General features: G+C 46.9%; 7 protein-coding genes across 7 annotated transcripts; 4 read left to right on the plus strand and 3 right to left on the minus strand.

Annotated features, from left to right (window-relative positions):
- Nucleotides 1–510: 510 nt before the first annotated feature.
- On the plus strand, nt 511–1217 carry ONS95_014448 (uncharacterized protein; the record flags this gene model as incomplete). Its single annotated transcript, XM_058508099.1, has 3 exons — nt 511–878; nt 925–1025; nt 1081–1217. The coding sequence occupies 3 exons, from the start codon at nt 511–513 to the stop codon at nt 1215–1217; spliced, it is 606 nt and encodes a 201-aa protein (XP_058355779.1).
- Nucleotides 1218–1249: 32 nt separating this feature from the next.
- ONS95_014449 (uncharacterized protein) lies at nt 1250–1780 on the plus strand (the record flags this gene model as incomplete). The annotated part of the gene is made up of 2 exons (XM_058508100.1): nt 1250–1609; nt 1661–1780. 2 exons carry the CDS (start codon nt 1250–1252, stop codon nt 1778–1780), a joined length of 480 nt encoding a protein of 159 aa, XP_058355780.1.
- Nucleotides 1781–3907: 2127 nt separating this feature from the next.
- On the minus strand, nt 3908–5364 carry ONS95_014450 (uncharacterized protein; the record flags this gene model as incomplete). The annotated part of the gene is made up of 2 exons (XM_058508101.1): nt 3908–4199; nt 4262–5364. 2 exons carry the CDS (start codon nt 5362–5364, stop codon nt 3908–3910), a joined length of 1395 nt encoding a protein of 464 aa, XP_058355781.1.
- Nucleotides 5365–13193: 7829 nt separating this feature from the next.
- On the plus strand, nt 13194–15973 carry ONS95_014451 (uncharacterized protein). Its single transcript, XM_058508102.1, has 2 exons — nt 13194–14066; nt 14116–15973. Exons 1-2 carry the CDS (start codon nt 13422–13424, stop codon nt 15751–15753), a joined length of 2283 nt encoding a protein of 760 aa, XP_058355782.1. The 5' UTR covers nt 13194–13421; the 3' UTR covers nt 15754–15973.
- Nucleotides 15974–17773: 1800 nt separating this feature from the next.
- Nucleotides 17774–18271, minus strand: ONS95_014452 (uncharacterized protein; the record flags this gene model as incomplete). The annotated part of the gene is made up of 2 exons (XM_058508103.1): nt 17774–17955; nt 18082–18271. 2 exons carry the CDS (start codon nt 18269–18271, stop codon nt 17774–17776), a joined length of 372 nt encoding a protein of 123 aa, XP_058355783.1.
- Nucleotides 18272–18812: 541 nt separating this feature from the next.
- On the plus strand, nt 18813–21452 carry ONS95_014453 (uncharacterized protein; the record flags this gene model as incomplete). Its single annotated transcript, XM_058508104.1, has 7 exons — nt 18813–18953; nt 19035–19417; nt 19467–19900; nt 19950–20049; nt 20102–20207; nt 20263–20576; nt 20632–21452. 7 exons carry the CDS (start codon nt 18813–18815, stop codon nt 20942–20944), a joined length of 1791 nt encoding a protein of 596 aa, XP_058355784.1. The 3' UTR covers nt 20945–21452.
- A 551-nt stretch (nt 21453–22003) lies between these two features.
- Nucleotides 22004–22735, minus strand: ONS95_014454 (uncharacterized protein). The gene is made up of 2 exons (XM_058508105.1): nt 22546–22735; nt 22004–22494 (listed from the first exon to the last, which is right to left on the minus strand). The coding sequence occupies exons 1-2, from the start codon at nt 22640–22642 to the stop codon at nt 22298–22300; spliced, it is 294 nt and encodes a 97-aa protein (XP_058355785.1). The 5' UTR covers nt 22643–22735; the 3' UTR covers nt 22004–22297.
- Nucleotides 22736–22863: the final 128 nt, after the last annotated feature.

Below are 22863 nucleotides of genomic sequence, written 5' to 3' on the forward strand. Positions count from 1 at the left end.
TCTAGCTTATTTCTATGAAGTTATAGTGTTTTATAATCGCTTTTCGTAGAGATGCAGGTAGGTAGGTTTTCAGAGAGGGGGGGGGAAATCGATTTTGATGAGGGCGGGGCGAAGCCCGTGGTTTCTAACTAGTTATTGAAACTGCAGTATCTGGGGAAACTTTCGCCAGGGGGACCCTGAAAAGCCAAAAGCAACAACAAGCATCGTCAAGGGAACTTAATCCTTCGACATCAGCCCCACGGTCCAAGACGACTTGCGAGCTAATGGTTTCGGATCATTAAATGTCACGGCGAATAGTATTTTGACTCCCATCTTTGGCATGCTACCCCTCACTTGGTCATTTCGTGTGACTGCTTTTATTGACCGCCGCACGGAAAAACTCCTTCGGCAGTTGCAAAAGAGCGTGCTTCACTCTAGAGGAGCGGTCCATGCGATTTATATCAATAACAAGCTGGTAAAGGATCGAAAAAAGCATCACAAAAAGCCACTGGATTTACATTCGTCCTCAAAATGATCGCTGCCGACACGTCTAAACTTATCTTTCAGCCCATGAAATATGGCGGCTCCCTTGACCACCTCGAATTTGTAGAAGTTACTCCCATCATCGGACGCGAATACACCAAAGCAAGAATAAAGGATATCCTAACAGCCGACAACTCAGAAGAGCAAATCCGTGACCTGGCAGTCGTCATCAGCGAAAGGGGTGTTGTCTTCTTCAGACAGAATCAGGATGATTTATCGGTTGAGGATCTCAAAAACTTTACTGATAAGGTGGGCGAATTGAGTGGGAGACCGAAGGAAAATGGACTTCATGTGCATCCACTGTATCGAGACCCTGGTAATATTCCTATGGGAAATGGAGAAACAGATGAGAATATGTGCGTTTGGGTCCTTGAGAGAAAAACATTTTCTGACCTTTGGTAGATACGTGATTAATTCCGAAGCAGCGAAGAAACTGTACAAGACGATGGCAGGTAAAGATTCGCAGCAACCGAAAGATCTTGGAAGAGAATGGCACAGTGATGGTGAGTCTCGCTTAGCGAAGGGGACCTGGTGGACACAAGTTAATAACAACACCAGCAACATTTGAAGTTTGCCCGTCAGACTTCAGTTGTCTTCTCATGGAAGAGACACCAGCACATGGTGGAGATACTCTTTGGTGCTCAGGTTACGAGATGTATGATCTTCTTGACTCAACTCGCAGTAACGTAAACTAACTCCTTCCAAATACGACCGAATCTCACCACCCATGCGAGAATTCCTCGATGGCCTAACAGCCACATGCGCCCAACCAGTCTTCCGCACAGCCTGTGCAGCAGGAGGATACGAAGTCATGTCACCCCGAGGATCCCCCCTGAACATCGGAGATTCCTTCGCTCCAGTCCACCCCGTCGTTCGGACCAACCGTCAAACAGGCTGGAAGAGCATTTTCGCTGGAGTTGGGCTGCACGTCACGCGGATCAATGGACTTTATGATTTTGAGGAGAAGATGATCAGGGATTATATTTTGCGGTTGATTACGGTTAATCATGATTGTGTTGCTCGTATGCATTGGACGAAAGGTGCTGCGGCTATTTGGAATAATTCGTGTGTTTGGCATGCTGCTACCGTGAGACTTTCTTTCTTCTTTTTCGTCGTGCATCGCTGACTGGTTTTGTAGCCTGATACACATTTGGTACCTGGAGCGGTGCGAACTGGGATTCGTGCTTCTTCTATTGGGGAACAACCGTACCTCGACCCTGCATCGACTTCTAGGAGGGAGGCTCTAGGAATATCCTGAGGCTTGGCAACGAATTAGTCCAATAATTGTACTATGATTGGATATTCGTTAAATGTAGAAGTTCTCTAGACTGCCCTTGTTGCAGACATTAATTTCTAGTGCTACTGCATGCGCATATCTTTCATCATCTACCGCATCCAGCCGATATGCTGCTAAACCTTGCTTCAACAAAACCACACAAACAGAGGATAATCCACCCACCACCCAGATTGCTCCACCAAACTCCCAGTCCATCACGTTACTCATGCAGACGATCGATAGGTGGTGGCGCCCTCTATCCTCCAAACTCAAGCCACAGCTGACTTGTAATCCGAAGAGACACTGACTGACTATACAGCTCGGAGCCACCTTCTCAACCTTTCCAAAACAAACCGTACAATTTCAATTCTCTCGTCGAGGTAAAAATTGATTCACATCGCCCACGCAGGTGACATAAAACTGACACTGTAAGTTCCACCGTCGCTCTCGGCCAATACTGGCTAACCAGAGATGCTCATAAGTTGATATTGCGTTCTACATAGAGCGCTGTTGGTGAGACTGGGCCAAAACTAGCGGCTCGCTTAATCCAGTCATTAATTCACAAAACCAAAACAAACCACGGAAACTTTTGAATGCCCCTTCTCTCTTTTTTTTTTTGCACAGCTCCTGGCAGAGACTCGATGAACTCATGTTTGAAATGATATAGTACTTTGATCTATAGTGAGGCTTTTATAATATTTTACCAGCGGGAGTGCTAGCGCGTATCTCAACTGCACTGACTTATAGATTTCGTGAATACGTTCGTTTGAGTGCAGTGCAGTGGTGCCGTACAGTGCAGCACCGTAAATACAGTGCAAGAGTGATGTAATATGAAAAGGCGTAAAGCGATGGCCGGAGTAACTACTTGTATTGAAAAAGAGACATATCTTGCTTATACTATTATTGTCCAGGCAGAATGGGATTTTCTTTTCTTTTTTCTTCCCTTATTCTAGACTCAATAACGAACGTATCAAGAGAAAGAATAGTAAAGTATCTGGAAAAGCATGAATAAGTAAGTATAGGGACTCTAATTTTTTAAAAAAAAAAAAAAAAAAAAAAAAAAAAAAAAAAAATAGAAGAGGAGAGGAGAGGAGATATTATCTCTTGTCCCTCTCTCTCCCCTGTCCATTATCCCAATCTACACACCACGTGACTTGGGGGTTTCTTGCTGCAGACAGAAGGAGGGAAACTCAAGAGAGAGAGAGAGAGAGGTTTTATACCTTTCTTTCTATAGCTAGCAGGTTGTGAGTTAAGAAAAGAATCTTTCTGCGTTCGTCTCTAACGGTACGGAGTACGGAATATGGAATGGTATAGTACATTTGGCAGTTTTAACACTAAAGCAAATGACACAACAATCAACACAGCACAACACAACACCCAGAAGATACGACAAATTTTTTTGAAAAATAAAATAAAATATTATGAATAAGAATAAGAACCATCCTCCAATTTATATTCATATCCATATCCACATCCACAATCCTCCCTAACAATTCAAAGGGAAGGAAGAAGTTAAATCCACACCCCGATCTCAAGCACAAGCCCCAATGCAAAACGCCATGCATACATACATGCATATCATTAAATAAATGAATAATATAATATAATATAAAATAAATATGCCAGCCAATGTGTGCGCCGTCCCATGCCTTGCCAAGCCATGCCATGTCTGGTTCCATACCCTATACCTAGATTCCCAAGTCCCAATTCCGAGTTCCTATCCGAGGTATCCTATCCTATCAAACCATCCCAATGCAAGAAAAGTGAGTTCCGTCCAATCCTATCGTAACGTACATGTATCCAGTGCTGTCCTTTCCCGTGCTGTTCTGTCCTGTTTGTAGAAACGTTCTCCCCGCCCTAGACTACCTTCCTACCAGCCTGCTTGACTGGGGAAGCTGATCTGATCTGATCTGATCTGATCTGATCTGATCTGATCTAGGGCGGTCCTGTATATATCCCTGTATCCATATATGTAATCCCATAACCCAACCAGCGCAACTGCGCCGTACTGTTCATTCCCACCCAATCCCTTTCCCATTCCTGTTCGTCTCTCACTGCGAGACATTCCTACTGTCGACGTGTATTTCCCTCCGATGCCGCCAAAGCCAGCTAATACGCCGTAACAGCATTCGCCCTCAACGGGCTCGGGTTCGGCCTCGCATCGCGGTCTTTATTCGAACCACCGCTATTTCTCCGCTTGAACATATGTTCGACCAGCGCGCGGGGACCGACGTATTCGAGATCCAGGCCGAGTTTGGGGAGGGGGAGGGTGTGTGTGCGTGTGAGGGAGGGGCGGTTGTTATTGTTGAAGGAGGAGGAGGAGGACGAGGAGTGGGTGGCGTGGAAGTGCGATTTGATGCTGTCGTCGACGAGGGCGATGAGGCCGGTTGCGATGATTACGCTGTGAGGGGAGGGATGTTAGACTAGGGATGGTGATAATCTCTAATTGGATAGGGTACGTACTCTGCAACGTCGGTGACGGCTTCCATGACGCTTTTGTCCGCAAGCCATAATGAGCAGGGCTTAATCCAGCCGCCGTTGCGCTCTTCCTCGCGAACTTGACTTCGACTTCGAAGCTCGGGGACGATGTGCGCTATGGCGTTGCCAGTTTCGTTTTGGTAAAGGTGGTAGCTGACTTCCTTGTCATCGCCGTCCTTCTTTACGACTCGCTTCCACGTGTAGTCGTGGCCCCAGTACTCGAACTCGTATCGTTTCGACGATTTAGCACCTCGACGCTTGACGAGGACTTGTGAGTAGTTGCTGAACTCAAGTTTTGTTGTATTGGAAGGGATTTGGATAGCTGATTTGGATTTCGGACTCGGGAAGTAGTCCTCGTCGAATTCATCCTCCGAGTTCGATCCATAGCCGCTGTCTTGACGCTTGATTGGCTTCTTAGCGTTCTGCGAGGACAGTGCCGAAGTTGCCCGTTTGAAGTCCGGCTTCACGATACTGGCCAATGCATTGGATACGGACCTTGCCATAGCAGGACGTTTCTCAGACGAGGGAGTCGTGAATTTGCGTGCTGAATGGCATACTTCTCGGCCAGACGAGCGCTCGTACCGGCGAAGAGAGAATTCGCGTTTCTTGAGGTCGTTCATCTTCAGGTGGAAGAGCTGGATCGTGCCTCTCCTCCTCTCGGTGTCGACTCGCAGGTTCATGTTCCCGTCGTGCGTGGTGTCGTCGTGTCGGATGCAGAGTCGGTTCATGGTTGGGAAGAATTCGGCGAAGTCGGAGGGAGTGGAAGGTCGGAGGTTGTGCGAGACGGGGTCGCGGTATTCGGGGACTTCATATTCGGGGTCATAAGATTCGGGCTCTTCGCAGAGTTCCTCGAAGGATTCAACGGTTGAAGAGTATGTTTCTGTGGACGAGCGAGCGCAAAATGTTGTGCATGGTGAGATGTCGTACTGCTCTTTGCAGTAGAGGTCTGTGGCTTGCCGTAATGAGGGACTCGGACTGCTGTAGAGTGATGTTGGGGTTGTGCTTTGGGAGTCTTGAGATTCGCCGCTATGACTTGCGGCACTACGCTCGCTGATGTCGGTCTTGTATCTTCGTATTGAATGGGACATGATGGATGAATGTGTGATGTTCACGAAAGCTGTTGTTTGGTGGCGTCGATATCGAGCATGGGAGTATGCAAGTATTTATTGCTCCACAAAGTATGCGGTGTTTAATTCAGGTAAACGTCGACGAAGATGCAGTAGTAAAACTCTGAACAAAAGCAATAGCTACCTACGATCGGTTGATTCCGCAATTTGAACTTGACATGGTTGAGCTTTCGAATGGAGGAGGGAGGTCTTGAAGGTGCATCAGTGTGGAGGTTGGTGGACCGATGTAGCATTAAAACCCGGCGAATGTATTGTATGGGTGGAAGGATGGATATCCGGTCAATGGGATGAGAGCACGTTGGAATGCTGTCGATTATGAGTGAGTGGGATGTTTTGTGGACAATTATGTCGGGATATGGAGTGATATGATGTGATGATTAGATAGCAGAGGGGAGGAAGTGGGAGCAGCGAGAGGAAGCATGGGGGTTGATCAGTCTTTACCTAGGTGGGTTCGGGTTTGATGGTCGTTGAAAAGTGGATATCTCCCTGCCTCTCCCTCGCTGATGGATTCGGAGCGTTGCGCTTTCGGGCCCTTCCTCGCTTCCCACGCCCACGAGTAGTAGTAGTACAGACGATGGGAAAGCACGGTGAAGGTTTGCAGGGCCAGGGCGTGGGCGTGGGCCAGGGCACGGGCACGGGAAAAACAGGGGCGACGACCAAGATGGAATGAGATGTGAAGCATCGAGCCTCTTGGCGCCCCCAACATGCGCGATAATTGGATGATTAAATGGTGGTATGGAATACTTGATTGGATTTCACACTTTGGCACCGAGGGCACCTGTCTGGTCGATGGCGGGCTGGATCGTGCAGACCACCCCACCCACCTTGTCTTCGGTTCTGATGACAGCATGCCCTGCCCTGTCCTGCCACCATACCTTACGGAGGAGAGAGGCGAGAGAGGCTCGAGGGTACAACCCCATCGTGAAGCACAATCCGACCCAGCCTAACCCCCATGGCTATCCTTGCCGCCGCTGCAGGCAAGTCAGTCAGCCAGCTCCAGTTCGCCCGGAGGAATGAGGGCAGTTCGCATTTCCATCTCCAAAGAAGAGTATCCACCCCCAGGCAGACAGACCAGCGGTGGGAAAGGAAAAGTGAGGATTCAGTAACACACGGGCGGAGATGCGCTGGCTGTGATTCCGTCGTAGAGTAGGTCGCCCCAAAATGCACATCAATCACAAACCAGTCTCAGCATTTCCAAACGAACGAGGAAAGTCAGGAAGTGTCGAGCCGATATTCGCAGAAATCTGCTCAGATGTCTGGTCATCGAAGGTTTCATCGATCCCAGCGCTTTTCCTTATCGACAGCGGGTGAGGGGTGAGGGGTGAGCAGCGCGAGCACTTTGGGAACTTGGATGCACCATGACGAACGAACGACCATCCAATCGCTGAAAACCCGTCTTGGCACTCGGGTCCTCACATTGTCCCAAACCACTCATCTATCGGAACACATACGTACGAAGTACGAAAAGTATCGCCATGATGACCGTAGTCTCGTAGTCTCGGAGTAACATGTCCTCGACTCGATGACAGGTGCGATGTGATTACTTCGAACGTTCGTTTGCTTTCGTTTCGTTTCGCTTCGTCTCGCATCAACAGAGCCCCCTTTTGCCTCCGACCCCCCAAGCCCAAGCAAGAGGAGAGCAAAATAATAGGTATTGGCAACATCACATTGGAGACGCAAGCTTCGCCTTCGGGATGCTTCGCCGTATCTCCCATCGGAGAAGCACCGCACTTGCAGCGTTGGCACCATTTACTGATCTAGTTAATTCGCATCGCTTTTTCTGTTTACTTTCCGCACCTCTTTCCCGCGCGAAACGAAACGAGTCTGCCTAGATGATGCCCAACTCAAGATCATGATGAGTCGTCACCTCACCTCAGACAGTCATCATGATTTCAGGGCGAGCCGAGCAAGTGAGCGAGCAATTAATCCTGTAAGACGGAGCTGGAAGGAATACAGCCTCGAATTACTCGAATCGTACAAGAATAGCATAAGCTGAGAACTCCACTCTGAGTACCTGACTCCCGTCACCAAAGCTGGATGTCTCGTGGGCCGGGCCTGCCCTCATCCTTCCCATCCTCTCTGGCTGACTGACACCTGCAGCCACAATACCGCACCGCAGCGCTCCGCACCGTACCACTCACTGACAGCAGCGGACCGTTCAGGTGGCCTGAAATACTTGCATGTGCAGCCGATAGATATCATGCAGATGGATGCATGGAGATACATGGAGATGCATCCATTTTCACGTTTACCGCCAAATCTGCACGACCTGTCTCGTATCACCCCAATCAACGAACCCCTCCACCCTCTATCGTCCTCTTTCCTCCAACCAAGGACCACAACATTTTTACCCCACCATCCACCTCGACCAATCCAATCCATCAACTGCCAGACAGCAGTCAAGCGAATCAAAAATCGCCAGCACCCCGCGACAGCCGTTCCCAGCAATTCTCACGAACCTCTCTGGCTGCAATAGTTCACTCACATGCTTTGGTTCTTCTCACACGACCCTTTCCGGATTTTCCCTCCCGCAGAAAAGTACAGCGTTCATCGCTGTAGGGTCCATCTCTCATACGTCTCTCCCCTTTTTGCCTTTCCACTACTTGCGCTTAAGATCTGTTTTATACGCCCCAAGTTTCATGGTACGACCTGACACCTCTGCAGTCAAATGCACAATTCGTGGTCTCCCTCACAACTGAGTTGTGCACGGGGTCAAGCAAGCGCCAGCACTCCCATGCTACAGTACGAGGCATCTGAAGCATCTGAAGTTGGGTAGAGTTTAGATCTCGGGTCCAGACTCTATCTCCCAAACTCTCTTTTTCTGCACTTTTATCCCAATTGCCCGATCAAGGCCAACCTTAATTCTCCACGGGGCGATATTCCCGATAACGGAAACTAAACTTTCTCCCACGCTCTTGCAACGAGGGCGAAAAGTGAGGGCAAATAATGCCTCATACTCTTCAATGAATGATAAAGCCTCTTTCCTCCGTATGGCTGGACGAGGCTGCAACCGCAAGCCATGGAACGCTGGCAGCCTCCTACTTGTCCTCGGTTCCTGGGTTCAGTGGGCCGCGGCCTATGAGCTTAATATCCATGTCTTGACTGACCAGTGGCAATTCATGTATACCCAATTCTGACTCCATCTGGACATCAGGATCGTGATGTGATATTGGGAGATGGGTTGGAATTGCATTATTGCCCTGCTGTGCTTTAACCAGCTCGAATACCACAGCCTCGCCCGACACGCAACAAGTCTACGAGTACGTACACAGTAAGTGAGTCAAGCAAGTTCGCTCGCCTTGCCCTCACATCTCACATAGTCAAGTTTCAAATTTCAAGGTACGTACGTACCTCACTCGTCATCGCAAGACTCTAGCTCTAGCTCCAGCATCCATCAATCACAAGGCCGACAAACAGAATTCTGCAGTCGCGTGCACACAAGACACCCACGACGCATGCAAATTCCCGTTTTTGTCCTTGTCCTGTCTTGTCCCATCTTGTCTCGTCTCATCTCACCCAAGGAAAGGCAACCAGATACGCCGAATCCCGATAAACACCTTCCATACGCACGCCCCAGTACCTAGGCTGGAGGCTGGGCAAGGTCCCGATATTCGCCTTCTTTGCCTAACTTGCTTTTTACTCACTTCCCGGGAGGAGGGGAGGTACTCGCTGTCTGTTTGTCTGTCTCTGTTGTCACTGTTCTGGAGTCAACGAGGGAGGTATTTGTCCTGCTCTCGTGTCTGAGCTACTGCCCGGTGCGATGAAATGGCAGAATGCGAATAGAGAGAGGAGACGATCGTGGTCCGCCTACCACATCACGTATCCATCTTTCCATCCATCCTTCCTTCGGTCCATCTATCCAGCCAGCCAGCCAGCCAGCCTTCCGGAGGTAATTTACAACTCGCAGTAAGCAGCGCGGGGTACAGCGGAAATCTCTTTACTTTTTTTGCTTTTTCATTTTCTTCTCCTTTCCCTTCATTATTTATTTACTTTTTCTCCACTGCTCCATCACAAACCCCCCCCATCCCCCGTCCCGTCCCCTTCCGAAACGTTCTAGATCAGTCTCTATATTCCTTTTTATTCCTATCGACAAAATTCTTCAGCAAAATTTTGCAAGCCTCCAGACACAGACAGGTAATAAGACATCTGGTTATATCCCCTAAAGTCTCGTCTCGTTTGGTCCTATACTTTACTTTACTTCGTGCTATAATAGATTAAAAGATTAATTAATTACAGTACTTATTGAACTTAGTTTTAATCTTAACCTTAACTTTAGCTTTAGCTTATAGAGAAGAAAAGGAAGAAGGAGGAGGGAGGGGAGAGAGAGAGAGAGAGAGAGAGAAAGAAGAGGAAGATAAATAAATAGATAAACGGATAGCTTAATCGGGCTTTTACTTACTTACTTACTTACTTAGAACCTACTGAATTTTCAAGTAGGAAATTAGGAATTAGGAATTAGGAATTAGGAATTAGGAATTAGGAATTAGGAATTAGGAATTAGGAATTAGGAATTAGGAATAGGAATAGGAATAGGAAATGTACCGGGTGATAGTAGTAGTTATAGATGAGATAAGATAAGATAATTTTAAGTATTATATTTCATGCTATTGATTTTTATGCGTAGGTTTAGCGGGGGAGGGATTTAATTTCTGTTTTTTTCTTTTTTTAGAATTATATTACTATTAATACTACTTCTACTATAGTATTAGTACTACTACTACTACTACTCTAATATTATTAGTGATAATAGAAAATTAAGAGATAGATAGATCTGGACCTAGACTTAGCTTTAAAGAATAGAGAAATAAAGTGCTTTATCTAGCTAAGACTTAGTGAGGCTAAGGCTAGGTGATATTAGTTCAGGTAATACTAGTTTAGGTGAGGCTAAGTGATACTAAGGCTAAGGCTAGATATATTCAGTTTATTTTATTCCATTTCAATCCATTTCATTTCAACTCATACCTCCCTTCACTTGAGAGCAGGCTGAGCTGAGGTGAGCGCAACGCCATTTTAGCTACCTAGTTTACTCGCGTTCATACATTCATCTACTCATCCACTCATCCACTCATCCATCCATTCATCTACACACACACACAGCCTACAGCCTACAGCCTCATTTTCTTCTTCTTCTTTGCTCAATCCTCTTGTAGGTATCGGTATTGCTGCCCAACGCTACGCCCGCACTCCCGGATTTAGAGTGGAAAAAAAGTATTACAGTAAGTCTGGCGAGGCTGGTGAAGCTGGTGAGGATGAGGATGTTGCTCTACTGGGTACCTTTACCTCACTTACCTTCCTTACTTACACTACGGTGGCAACGGCTCTCTATTCCAATGGAAATATTCTCTATAAATATAGATTTTCCTCTATTTTAATATATTTAGTTCTATAGATAACATTTACAGTTTCCTACTACCTACTTACTTCCCTACCTTCAGACCTTCCTACTTTTAAACCTTCTTACTTTTAGACCTTCGGACCCTTTTCCCTCCTTACCTACTATAAGAGACCTACTGTAGAAAGATTAGAGAGACCAACTATAAAGACACCTATCGTGGAGAGAGACCTACTGTAGAGAGAGACCTACTGTAGAGAGAGACCTACTGTAGAGAGAGACCTACTGTAGAGAGAGACTTATCGTGAAGAGAGACCTACCGTAGAGAGAGACCTATCGTGGAGAGAGACCTACTGTAGAGAGAGACTTATCGTGAAGAGAGACCTACCGTAGAGAGAGACCTACTATAGAGAGAGACCTACTATAGAGAGATACTTACCGTGGAGAGAGATAAAAAGAGAAGGAAAAGGGAGAGGGGAAGAAGCGGGATTATATAGAAGGATTAAAGTTTAAGTATAAAACACGCTTTAACAGAGAAAGTAGGTTCTACAGGTATAGAAAGAATCTCTATAAGGATAGAAATTATCCTTAAGTATAGAAAGAATATCTATAGTTATGGAAGAATCTCCATAAGGATAGAGATTCTGTCTATGCTAATAGAGAGTCTTTCCATGCCAATGGAGCCATTGCCACCGTAGCGTTACCTATCGTGAAATCGTTTAAAGCTGGCGATGAGATAGCGAGTTTGGAGGTTGGAGGTGTGTGGATTGAGATTGAGATTGAGATTGAGATTGAGATTGAGATTGAGATTGAGATTGAGATTGAGATTGGGTATGGGGACGGGTATTGGGATGGGGATTAAGGAGGAATGAGGATGGGATGGGGTGTGGGGTAGTGGATAGGTGGATGGATGGATGGATGGATGGATGTTTGTTTGATTGGAATGGTTGTTATCTATCTGCCCAGCTAGGTAGTCAGATGTGATGAGGGATTGAGGATTGAGGATTGAGGGAGGGTGTTGAGGAAGGGTATTAGGGTGTTGAGGTGTTGAAGTGTTGAAGTTTTGAAGTGTTGATATTCATACTAATGCGAAGGTAGGTAGCGAACATACTTCCGCACCTAGGTACTAAGCAGATAGAATATTAACTACTTACCAACCTTAGTCTCAGTTGAGATTGAGACTGCCACCTTGGGAATATCATCATCAGCAGTTAATACTGCTTGCTAGCTCACTACAAGCTGACATTCATCTCATCTCATATTACAGTTCCCCAATCACGATCACGATTATGATTATGATCAGTGTATCTCTTTCTCCCAAAAATTACTGGATCACGATGTGCAGAGCTTAAACGCTATTACATATCCTCATACTCATACCAAACTCCATTAATCACTCACTCACAAAATTAAGGATCAGTATCACAACCAGGCAGCTGAGGCTCTGTAGTACAGGACAGTAAGTAAGTACAACGACGTTCTTGTCCGCTCCTCCTAACCTCTCCTTCATCTACTCTCTCGTACATGAAGCGTGAATGGTATTTAGCTGAGTAGAAGTATAATCCGGCACAGCATAGTGTAGTATAGTATAGTATGATATAGCACGATACCACAGTGCCATTTCTGCAGTTCAGTCCATGCACAATGGTGTATGTAAATGATGTAGCGCATGACAATCTCGTCCTGCCTAGATACGGACTGAAGGGACGGAGAGGGGCGGTGAGGAGATGATGGGGAATGAGATGATATCGTGATACTACTGCTCATTACGTAGAGTGCGTTCTTGCATGTTTATCATGATAGGATGGGACGAGATAGGACAGAACGGGTGAGGAAGTTAAAATAGTATATTTTCATACCTGCCCCCTCACTGCCGTTTCAAACACACCTGTAGCGAAACCCTGTAATTAAGCGAAGAACGCTGAAATTTGAATATTGCGTTATTGTCCAAGCAGCCTTAGCGCCTCGCTTCAGCGCCCTGCCCGAGAAAAGCGTGTTTTTCGGCAGTGGAGGGGATAAGGTAGGCATCATAACCTGTTGGATTCTCTAGGTTAGTTAGTCTGCAAGCTGGATTAACAGCTATATCAATTAATTTGGGGCTGAAGGTCGAATTAGTGGAAGAAAAAACAATTGTGATTTGAAGGCCGAAAATGATGATAGGTAAATGCTTCAGAAGGATTTGGGTTAGAGTTGCTGATTCGTATACAACCATGTTGAGGTTTGATACTGCAGAGTATACACTCCCGCACGGCTTTATTTATGCCTCTGCCATGTGACCTTGCTTTGGAATTGCGAGGATTTTACAACATGTGTTTGTGCGATTGGATGATCAAAGTCTAGAAAGTTAACAAAGGAGGATTGCCATCAAGTCGTGTTTTATACACATCACGTGCCTCATCGCGTCCTCCAAGGCATCTACGCGACTGCCGACTTCAACTCGTCTGTATCTCCCTGCGAAAGCATGACGACAACAGCGACAGCTACACCCAGCGGCGCAGGAAATTGTTAGTCGCCAAAGGCATAGAACAATCTAGCATGTTGTGATTCAATGTGCCGCTTCGAACTTCTCGGCACCTTCATTTTGCTCAAACAGGACCTCATTGATAGATTCCAAGGTCGTCGAGGGGACAGAGTTCCGTATGCAGCAGCAAACGCCTGGTAGACAGAATCTGCTAATATTTACCAGATGCAAATCCCCACCATGCTCCACGAAATTCTCCTCTCGCTCTCCGGGCACCCCTCCCCTCTCCTCACCGCCGACCACTCATCCCCCACTTCAATACTCTCCCCTCCCGAGAAAGCCCTCCTCTCCTCCATCGCCCACCTAAGCAATCTCCACTGCAAGCTGCTTGCACATACAGCTACTATAGCCGGCTCGCACCCTTCCAGTATCTGTCAGGCTGTAGCGACGGCTATCAAATCGACGCACCTGGCGAAGTTCCAGCGGAAGGTCTTGGAAGTGGAAGATGGTATTTTGAGGAAAGATGCAGGGATTGTGGGGGCGTATAACATTGTGCCGTTGACGGCTATTGTGGGGGAGTTCTCCGGGTGGACTAGGAGGATGGAGTGGTTTCTTGAGGTGGTGGAGTTTATGATGAGGGGTGGTAGTGGTGGAGGGGATGGGAAGAATTGTAGTGGTGCGATGGTTATTGATCGGTTGTGTGAGTCTATGCAGACGGGATATGTGGATATTGAAGAGGCGGCATTGAGTTTGGTGCGGGTTGCGGAGACGGCGTGGTTGAAGCAGGTTTCTGCTTGGGTGCTGTATGGGAGGTTGCCTAGCTTTGGAAGGGAGGACTTTTTTGTTCAAGTAGTGAATGGGGATATTCAGGTAAGTAAGTCTTGTTGAAGGAAGAGGACCAATTTCTGATAAGTCACAGGAATATCAAAGCAGGCCAGAACTATTACCTGCGTTTGTGTCGACGTCAACAGCAAACTCGTTGCTCTTTATAGGCCGATCCCTCAACCACATTCGAGTCAAAGGTGTATCTAGTGCGAAGTCTCCTGAATTGGATCTGCTATCATCTCATCTACAGCAGCTTTCAACATTGAAATTTCCAATCAACAGCGCACACTTCTCCAGGGTTATCACTTCCATCCGGATTTCGTTATCTCAGACAACACTGCAAAAACTTCTACCTCTCAGCAAAGTGGTTGAAATATTGTCTCTTTTGCGGGAATTCTTCCTACTTGGTCGTGGCGAGTTTGCAATTGCCCTGATCACCGAGGCGGATGATAAGATCAGGTCAAGATGGAGACGAGCTGATAATCTTGGCTACGATAAGCGAGATGGGATGGGCAACATCGTCGTGAAGGACGGCGAGGTTTCTGCGGTTCTAGCACGCACGTGGGCCGCGATGGGAGCTCTTCAAGGCCAATACGAGGATGAGCAGGACGAAGACGAACTTCTTGAACTCGCCAGAGACCTCGTCCAGCTGTCTATTACGAAGTCAAGCTCAACGACCCCCTCCAAAGGACAGCAATCTGCATCTACGATTGTTTCCACACCCTTCAAGAATCTATTAATTTCGGTACCTGTCTCGCTATCACTACATATTCCCTCTCCGTTGGATCTGTTTCTCACGCCTGCGGATGTCCAAACCTACTCGAGTGTTAATGCGTATCTCTTGTCGATACACAGAGCACATCTGCGTCTGACAGATCTTTGGAAAATTACTTCACTACGCCGAGATCACCCGGCTCCACCAGGGCCTCCTTATGGCAGCTCGACTGCTGGGCGAAATAAAGTCCGAACAATGCGAAATCGTGGTAAAGAGCGATCCCAAGCCATGCGTAGCGTCTGGGCAACTAGTAGCGCAGCTGTTTTCTTCCTGGGGGAGACAGAAGCATATCTTCAAGGAGAAGTTGTTAAGGGTACATGGGATGGCTTCAAGACCTGGCTTGGTGGCGCACAGTCGCGACCCACCTCTGCAAAAAGCTCAGGTGACGACGGCGACGATATATGGCTCCAAGCAGCACGAGAACCACGCCAACAAGCTGGGAATATAAACACTCATGATCCACAGACTCTCGCCGACGCCCATAGGAGATATCTATCCGCGCTGGCGACAAGTCTACTCCTAACAAATTCCTCATTCACCGATCCACTCTACCACCTCCTTCAACAAATCGACCATCTCGTCGCTCTAGTCTACCGCGTCCACTCTATCTGGCAGTCACTAGATCTGGAAACCGATGAGGGTGTCGTCGATGCCTTCTCGGATTTCCACAAGGAGGAGAGGGATATCAAAGAGCAGCTGGTTACTGTTGCGAATCGGGTGAAGAGCGGGATTGAGGAATTGGTTAAGAATTTAAGGGATATTGATCAAGAGAAGGAGGGCTGGGATAATGGTTTTGCGGAATTGGTACGTGGCGAGGAGGGCGCGTATGTGCCGACTAAGGTTGGGAGGGTGGATCGGTTGTTGATGAAATTGGATTTTGGGGGATGGTTTGATGGGGCGAAGAAGGATGGGGTAGATCTTGGGTTGGGGGGTGATGATAGTGATTATGACATATGAGGGATGAGGGATGGGGCATATATGTATGTACGTATGTGTGTGTATACCTGGTGATACGATACCCCGGCGTTTGGAAGGCATTGTGGCAGGTATTATGGCAGGCACGAATGAACAATTTATGATATTCATGACGATTGGTCAATTGTTCTCGCGGAACGAGAATGCAAACAAAAAGAACCAAAGTGACTGACGTCGAAATATATCTAGAAGAAGAAAAAACGTCATTATATACAAAGGGAACAACATGCACAGATGCCAAAAAGAAGAAGATATTCACTAAATTCACTATCCAAATAATTGGTCTCGCAGGGACAAGCAAAACTCTCAGACCTAATCGCGGTGAGGTGGATGAAATCCGACCGAGAAGCGATTTAGCTCCGCAAACTGTTAGAAACCAGGAGCTTGTCTTGTCACATCATGGTTTTGAAGGGGCCTCACCGTGACGTGGAAGGTGGGTGAGTATAGGAGATAGTGTTTTATTTCGGTGGATGAAGGGGATGAATGGATATTTCTTTCCGATTGATCCGGTTGAGATGGGATATTGAATGTTGTGAGGTGGGGAAAGAGAAAGGGAAAGGTGGAAGGTCACCTTTTGGAGAAATTTTGAGGGATGGGGATGGGGATGGGGATGTGTAACATGTGTTGGTATGGGATTTACGTTGCGGCTAGGAGTTGTGAGGTGGGAAGGGGTTTGGGGGTTGGGATTTGGGAGTGGGGAATTGTGTTTTCGATAGATTGAAATCACGGAACCAACTATCAAGTAGCTGCTGGGAAATAAATCTGGAATACCAGAGAATTCCTCTATTTGAGATGCAATACCACCACCACCACCAACACCATAGTATCGAGCTAATACAATATCACAACGCTTTCTCAAACCGTCACACAGCATCGGAAAGCTTACCCGCAGCTTCCTTGATTTTCATGTAAGTAACAGCATGAGCTGCTTTCCCTTTCTACCTGTCCTACTTACATTTCGGACAAGTAATCTTAGAAGAGGTCATGTCTTTCTCTTTCATCTTGATATCCTTTTTACATACTCGGCATTGTATTCTGAGACAGGAAATGCGATTTAAGCTTTGAGGGGTACCTGGGGGAATTGTGACTAGATTTTCGTTTCTGTTTGGGTGGATTATGCATAGCCGGTGTTGGAGCAGGAGCTTGAGTATGGGTGGAGGACCGGGAAAGGCTGGTTGGTATTTTTTCCTTTCTTTGCGTTGAGACTGAATATATTGCTGTGGGTTTTTTTTCTTCCGGAGGAGAAGTCGTGTGGGGAGGTGGTTGGATGGAGAAACGGTGTTGTTGGGTTGAATGGGCTTGAGATAGTGCAGCAGTTCAATCTTAAAGCTTGGTAGCTTACGCGGTTCTGACTCCAAGTTGGCGCCTTCTGATTTTAGGGGCGAAATGTTGCTGGGACGGAAAATAATAGCACGCCAGTCAAACAATACAAGTATCATGTAATAACTATCTTCACCCGAAGCTCGTCGGTTTGCATAAGAACAGGATGACAACAAGGCAGGAGTAAGCTGGTCAATGAATGTGATTCCACGTAGTTGATCATGGGGATATTCCAGTGCATCATGTCAACGTATCTATAGTCCGACTGTTTGTTTCTGTCTTTCCCTTATAGTCTATTGTGCATCTCAGTATCATTATTCCCTGTCTGATGAAGAGTTGGCGAGCGAGGCCGCTGACATAATACTCTAATTCGATCACAATTTCGTATTCTGATGTCACAGTCAAACCTTGCTTTGTATCGGACAATCTGTTATTCAGGATCAAGCAGTTCTTAGGAGAATTGGAGCAAGGAGTTGAGGCAAAAATGAACGGAAAGAAGTCCCAAGGGCAGCAGACATGGTGTGCATTCCATTCGACCTTGTAATGTGGAAGACAATAATTCTTCATGTCAATACAAAAGCTTTTACAAGGGAGATCCGCACCAACCTAGAATTACCAAATGCACAAATGCGCACAAGAAGTACAATTCCTATCCTCCAAAAGCCCACAAGTCCTCACGAACTTAAACCACCTGGCTCAAGCCAACCAACGCCGGGATACCCCACAGAGGAATGACAGGCTCCTTGATGCCCGCCTGTAAATAGCACCATCCCCAATAAAACTGGCAGGCGCAATAGAAACCAGCAAAAGCCTTATCGTAGATATCCGTAATACCAAATTGAGCCCATTTGAGGCAGAAAATAGCTGGTCCAATTTCATCAGCATTTTGGTCACGTGGGCAGGCATCCTTTCCTTCGAGCAGAGCCCTGAAGCATAATGATTGAGGAATGGGTAGAGTGGAAGACCACTTTTAGAAGTAAAATGACTTACACAATATCACAAAGCCTTGGTTGACTTCCAACCATCCAATCCTCGCGGAAATAGCCCCTTTATCTTTAACGCCTAACTTCTTCAGTGCTGGAAAGACGAGATCATAACCCATCTTCGTATGGCCCAGAGCAGTCGTCGAGCTGGCAGCTGCTGCTACATAAAGTAGTGTTCTGGCTAGTGAGGAAACCATGTTGATCGTCTGTTGTTGTTGTTTTTGTGGTGGTGGTGGTGGTGGTAGAGTTTGTTATCTTATGATGGACTTTTGAAGGGGTTGAGGCTATTTATTAAACAGAGGGGTAACCGTGACCGAGGCCGTGCAGGATCGTTGAGAATTATGTAACGAACTGATCGACACAAATTTGAGGTACGGGTGGATTGAAAATTTGGAGTTTTCGAATCTGAAAAGTAGAGGAAGAGAAGCAGTTGTTGTGTTGGTCCGCTTCGAGAGGAGTATTCAGAGAGAGGTGTCGTTCCACAGAAGCCTTGGCATCTTGCCGCTTGTCTCAAAGCGGTAACATATTGATACTTTCGACGACAAACGCTATTCATTCTTTAATATCAAGCCCCACCATATTCACAGTCTCTCGGTGTACCATGCAATTCTGATGAAAACCCGCTCTCTCGCTGCCTTGCGTGACTGCTGTGCTGGTAGCGTTCAGTACACCACCACTTCACGACTCTTCCTCTACCTCTGCCTCCTTGGACCTTGAAACCTCAGCCAGCAGACAATCATGAAGGCACGAATCTTTCCAACCTTTCTACTGGTGACGGCTACTCTGATCAGCTTTTCTGGGGCCTTAAGAGAACAGATATCGGGCTCGACCGTCATTCGATTGGGCGATATTGCCTATTACATGTATGACGTTCCAGAGGTACAGCTGAAGTTCCCTTCTTGATTTTTCTCAACTCATTTGTATATTTCTTGAGGAAGCTGTGCTGACACTCCAGTGTAGATTGACAACAATTTCGGCATGGACCAAATGCATGAACCTTGCACAGTGATAGAGGTTGGAAGCGCCCACATGTGCCCAGATTCTCTCGACGAAATCATCACCAGGTTCGGACGTTCTGATGATGTTTGGTCGAAAGCATTTCTGAGAAATATCGTGATTCAGACAAACGGTGGCGTATCCAGTGTTCGGCCAGATACTCAGCAATTCCTGTCACTTTTGGGCACCCGCAACATATACTACAGCCAGGTTCTCACGAAGTCCAAGAAGTATCCAGAAGGCCCGTACTTCTTGGATCGAGGGAAACTCCATCAAGCGTATCGTTTGTACCCAGATACCTCTGAATCTTTCATCGTGGCCACAGTTCCCACCCATGATCCCTTTCAGTAAGTCTTCTGCACTTCCTGGTAAAACATATTTTTACAACTGCTCTAGTTACAAATCCCTCGATGCGGCTGCGTATGGAGAAACATATCCTTCTGCTCTTACAGTTGCAGTGCCGTCTCGTCTGTATTTCACGAAGACGGACGAGCAACCTTATGCAGGCCTCCGCTTAGGGATAAAAGACATCATCGATCTGAAAGGACTTCGAACTGGAGCTTCGTTCCTTTCGTACACTGCGCTCTACGGGCCTCGGGATCGAAATGCGGCAGTCGTTCAGAGACTTTTGAAGCTTGGCATGGTCGTCGTTGGCAAGATGAAGACTACACAGTTCGCGGATTCGGAGTGGGCGACATGTGACTATGTGGATTATCACGCTCCTTTCAACCCTCGAGCCGATGGATATCAGGGGCCGAGTGGAAGCAGCGCGGGGAGTGCAGCCGCAATCGCAAGCTACGAATGGCTTGATTTCACAATAGGCACTGATAGTACGCATTTAACACTTTCTTCATGTTATTCTTGCTTACGTGTCAACAGCTCTTGGGAGTACTCGTGCGCCTGCTACAGTACAGGGTATTTTTGGCATGCGACCTTCTATTGACACTGCCAATTTTGAGGGCATCATTCCCTATTCAGAGTGAGTTTAGAGATCACAGCTCGGGAGTATATCAAGCTAAATTGTCTCCCAGTAAGTTTGATACAGTAGGAGGATTTGCTCGCGATGCGGCAGCTTTCACGAAGCTTGCAAAGGCGCTTTATGGGCCAGAGATTGGCTCAGGCTCCACTTGCGAGACGGTAGTCTTTTCTCTCCACTTCAACCTACGAATTTAAATACTAACGTGAGATTCAGAGGCCAGCGAAGATTTTGTACCCAGTAAACTATTGGCCTGTTAGTCATGGTGAGTCTCAAGAAGTCTTCGAACGATTTGTCGCAGCACTGGAGTCACATCTTGGCGTGAAGCGATTTCGCATTGATTTGGAAGATGTGTGGCGGAAGACCAATCCTGTCAAGACCAACCTCAGTCTAGCACAATACTTTGAGCACGTTTTTGAATGGGTCGCAAACCCCGACCAGTGGACTGGGTTTATGAAACAGTTCTTCGAGGACTACGCGGAGAAGTTCGGACAAGCAGCATCCGTGAATCCCCAATTGCAGTTCAAGAGGCAAGACGAAACCCTGCACGTAGCTATCGTACTGATCTAACTGTTGGTTTGACAGAGACTATCTACCGACTGTTACCAAGGAACAGCAAAAGGAAGGCACCAAGCGACTGCGCATATTCAGCTCTTGGTGGGAGAATAACGTCATCCCTTCGTCCGACACTACCGGTTGTATTGACACGATCATGGTGATACCTTGGAGCAACGGAGAGCCTGAGTACAGAGACAAATATCGCGAGTCTGCACAAAAGTTCACTGGCATCGGTTTCTTCTTTTACAATCTCTCACCCTATGCTGGAGCCCCTGAACTTATAGTTCCTGGTAAGCAAGCATTCACTTCCCCGCTAGCAAAAACGCCGAACACCCATTAACAGGGTTTTAAAGCTGGTCAAACGCGCTTTCGTTCACGTATCAGTGAGCGTGATGAATTTCTTCCAGCAGCAATCGGAATCATCGCAAACAGGGGAAGTGATGTCGCCCTTACTGAGTTTGTCAATGAATTTCTTGAGCCAAACAACGCCGTCGAGGTCAGGTCTGTTGCTCTCGAGGGATTCCGAGATGAAAAGGAGAACACGCGCACTGACCTGAAGTAAGATGCGCGTCCGGAGTGAAGATGAGTAGGTATGATCGAGTGCTGCTGTCACAAGAGCAACAGCAAGAGCAAAGATATTGACTGGAGAGATTAGCGAGTATGGTGTGAAGAATCCCAAGCGATGTTAGCTACCTGTACGACATAATGAGTCTCCATTCTCTTCTTCCTTGATGCAAGACATGAAAGCAGCTGGAGGATTTCGGTACGCCCATCACGTGAGTGATGTGGAAATACTGGCGGCTTGCACCTGTTTCAATACAATTGATACATGATCTGTTCTGCCCCTGGAATTAGGAACGTTAAGGAATGTCTTCTGGGTTTGAAGTTATCCTACAAATGCCGCTCGGTGTGACTATATAGCGTTGCCAAACAAGAGACTTGAACCGCTACGAGCAAGAATAGTCTGGGGGTTCCAATATGACTGACGTGCTTGGATATAGAGGCCTAGCTATCAGCGAAGATGTCGCCCTAGTCCGAAACTCGACGCTTATGAGCTCGATTATCCCGGTCTATGAGTATATGTATGACATCGCTACGTGCTTGGTGTCCACGTCCTTTGAACTTGGAATGATGTATCGTGACATATTCTTACTGAAACTATCGTTTTGCACATTAGCTGCAACGAGCAAGGTAGGCAATTCGAAATTCACTCATACCCCAAGGAATGCAACAAGTGAAAAATCCACCTTCAATGCGTGTACCTCATTTAGTGACAAGAGAGTAAGTGCCTAGCCCCGTCAAAATTGCACTTCCGGCCCTCTTGACACTAAAATTATATCCAGAAAGACATGTGCACACCCCGTAAATGGTTTAAAAGATGCGGAGTACTGATTTTGCTCCTGGACGGATCTGAACAAGCGGACATTATGTTTCGCATACGCAAAAAGTTGTGGAATGGTTGGTGAATACTGACAATCACTGGCAAAACGGCATTTTCGGATAATTGGTGAAAGAAAGTAGTTCTGACCCCAAGAAGGAATGTATTTTAATCCTTTACGAGAACGTGCTATCCAATGTGGGTCCAGTCTGTCATGCGACTTTCCACGACTCTTCCCACAAAGCTCCACTCATCCCGATCATGTAACTCACTATCCAAGCACCGTTGGAAAAGAGGACTGCCGTAACCTGTCACTCAGATCCATTTGATAGCCTCTTCAGGCTCTCGCTTGATCCAGTTGATAGCCTCCTCTGGGCTTCGTTTGATCCAATTGATAGCCTCCTCTGGGCTACGCTTGATCCAGTTGATAGCCTCCTCTGGGCTACGCTTGATCCAATTGATAGCTTCCTCTGGGTTGCGTTTGATCCAATTGATGGCTTCCTCACGTTTGGCTACACTAAGGATCAGCATCTCACCTTTCCTAAAGCAGAGATTTCTCCTACCGAGGTCATAATCTGGCAATGGTGCCACCGGTGCTGGAGCCGCAAAGGAGACACTGGCACATAGTGCAACAATAGAGAGTGCGTATGTGAACTTCATGATGGCAGTTGGATGAACGAATTTTGAGGGTCCAGGACTGTTGGAATGGATGGGGGGATGAAGGATGTCTAGAGGGCTTCAAGCAATGATATATAGGTAAAGGGGCAATAACTTGTGACTTCTTGAGCTGGCTTGATGATATGGATGTCTTCTTCCATGAACCACACATAACACTGCTGCAAACACTATCGAGATTCCTGATTAGGAAGGTATCGTTCGTT

Source organism: Cadophora gregata, assembly GCF_030347475.1.
Source record: "Cadophora gregata isolate MNR1 chromosome Unknown scaffold_9, whole genome shotgun sequence".
In the NCBI taxonomy this organism is placed as follows: Eukaryota; Fungi; Ascomycota; class Leotiomycetes; order Helotiales; family Ploettnerulaceae; genus Cadophora; species Cadophora gregata.

Coding starts and splice junctions, on each gene's coding strand:
- ONS95_014451 (XM_058508102.1), top strand. CDS start 13,422: ATGCAAATCCCCACCATGCTCCACGAAATTCTCCTCTCGCTCTCCGGG. Junction 14,067..14,115: donor TAGTGAATGGGGATATTCAG/GTAAGTAAGTCT, acceptor GATAAGTCACAG/GAATATCAAAGCAGGCCAGA.
- ONS95_014454 (XM_058508105.1), bottom strand. CDS start 22,642: ATGAAGTTCACATACGCACTCTCTATTGTTGCACTATGTGCCAGTGTC. Junction 22,495..22,545: donor ATTGCCAGATTATGACCTCG/GTAGGAGAAATC, acceptor TCCTTAGTGTAG/CCAAACGTGAGGAAGCCATC.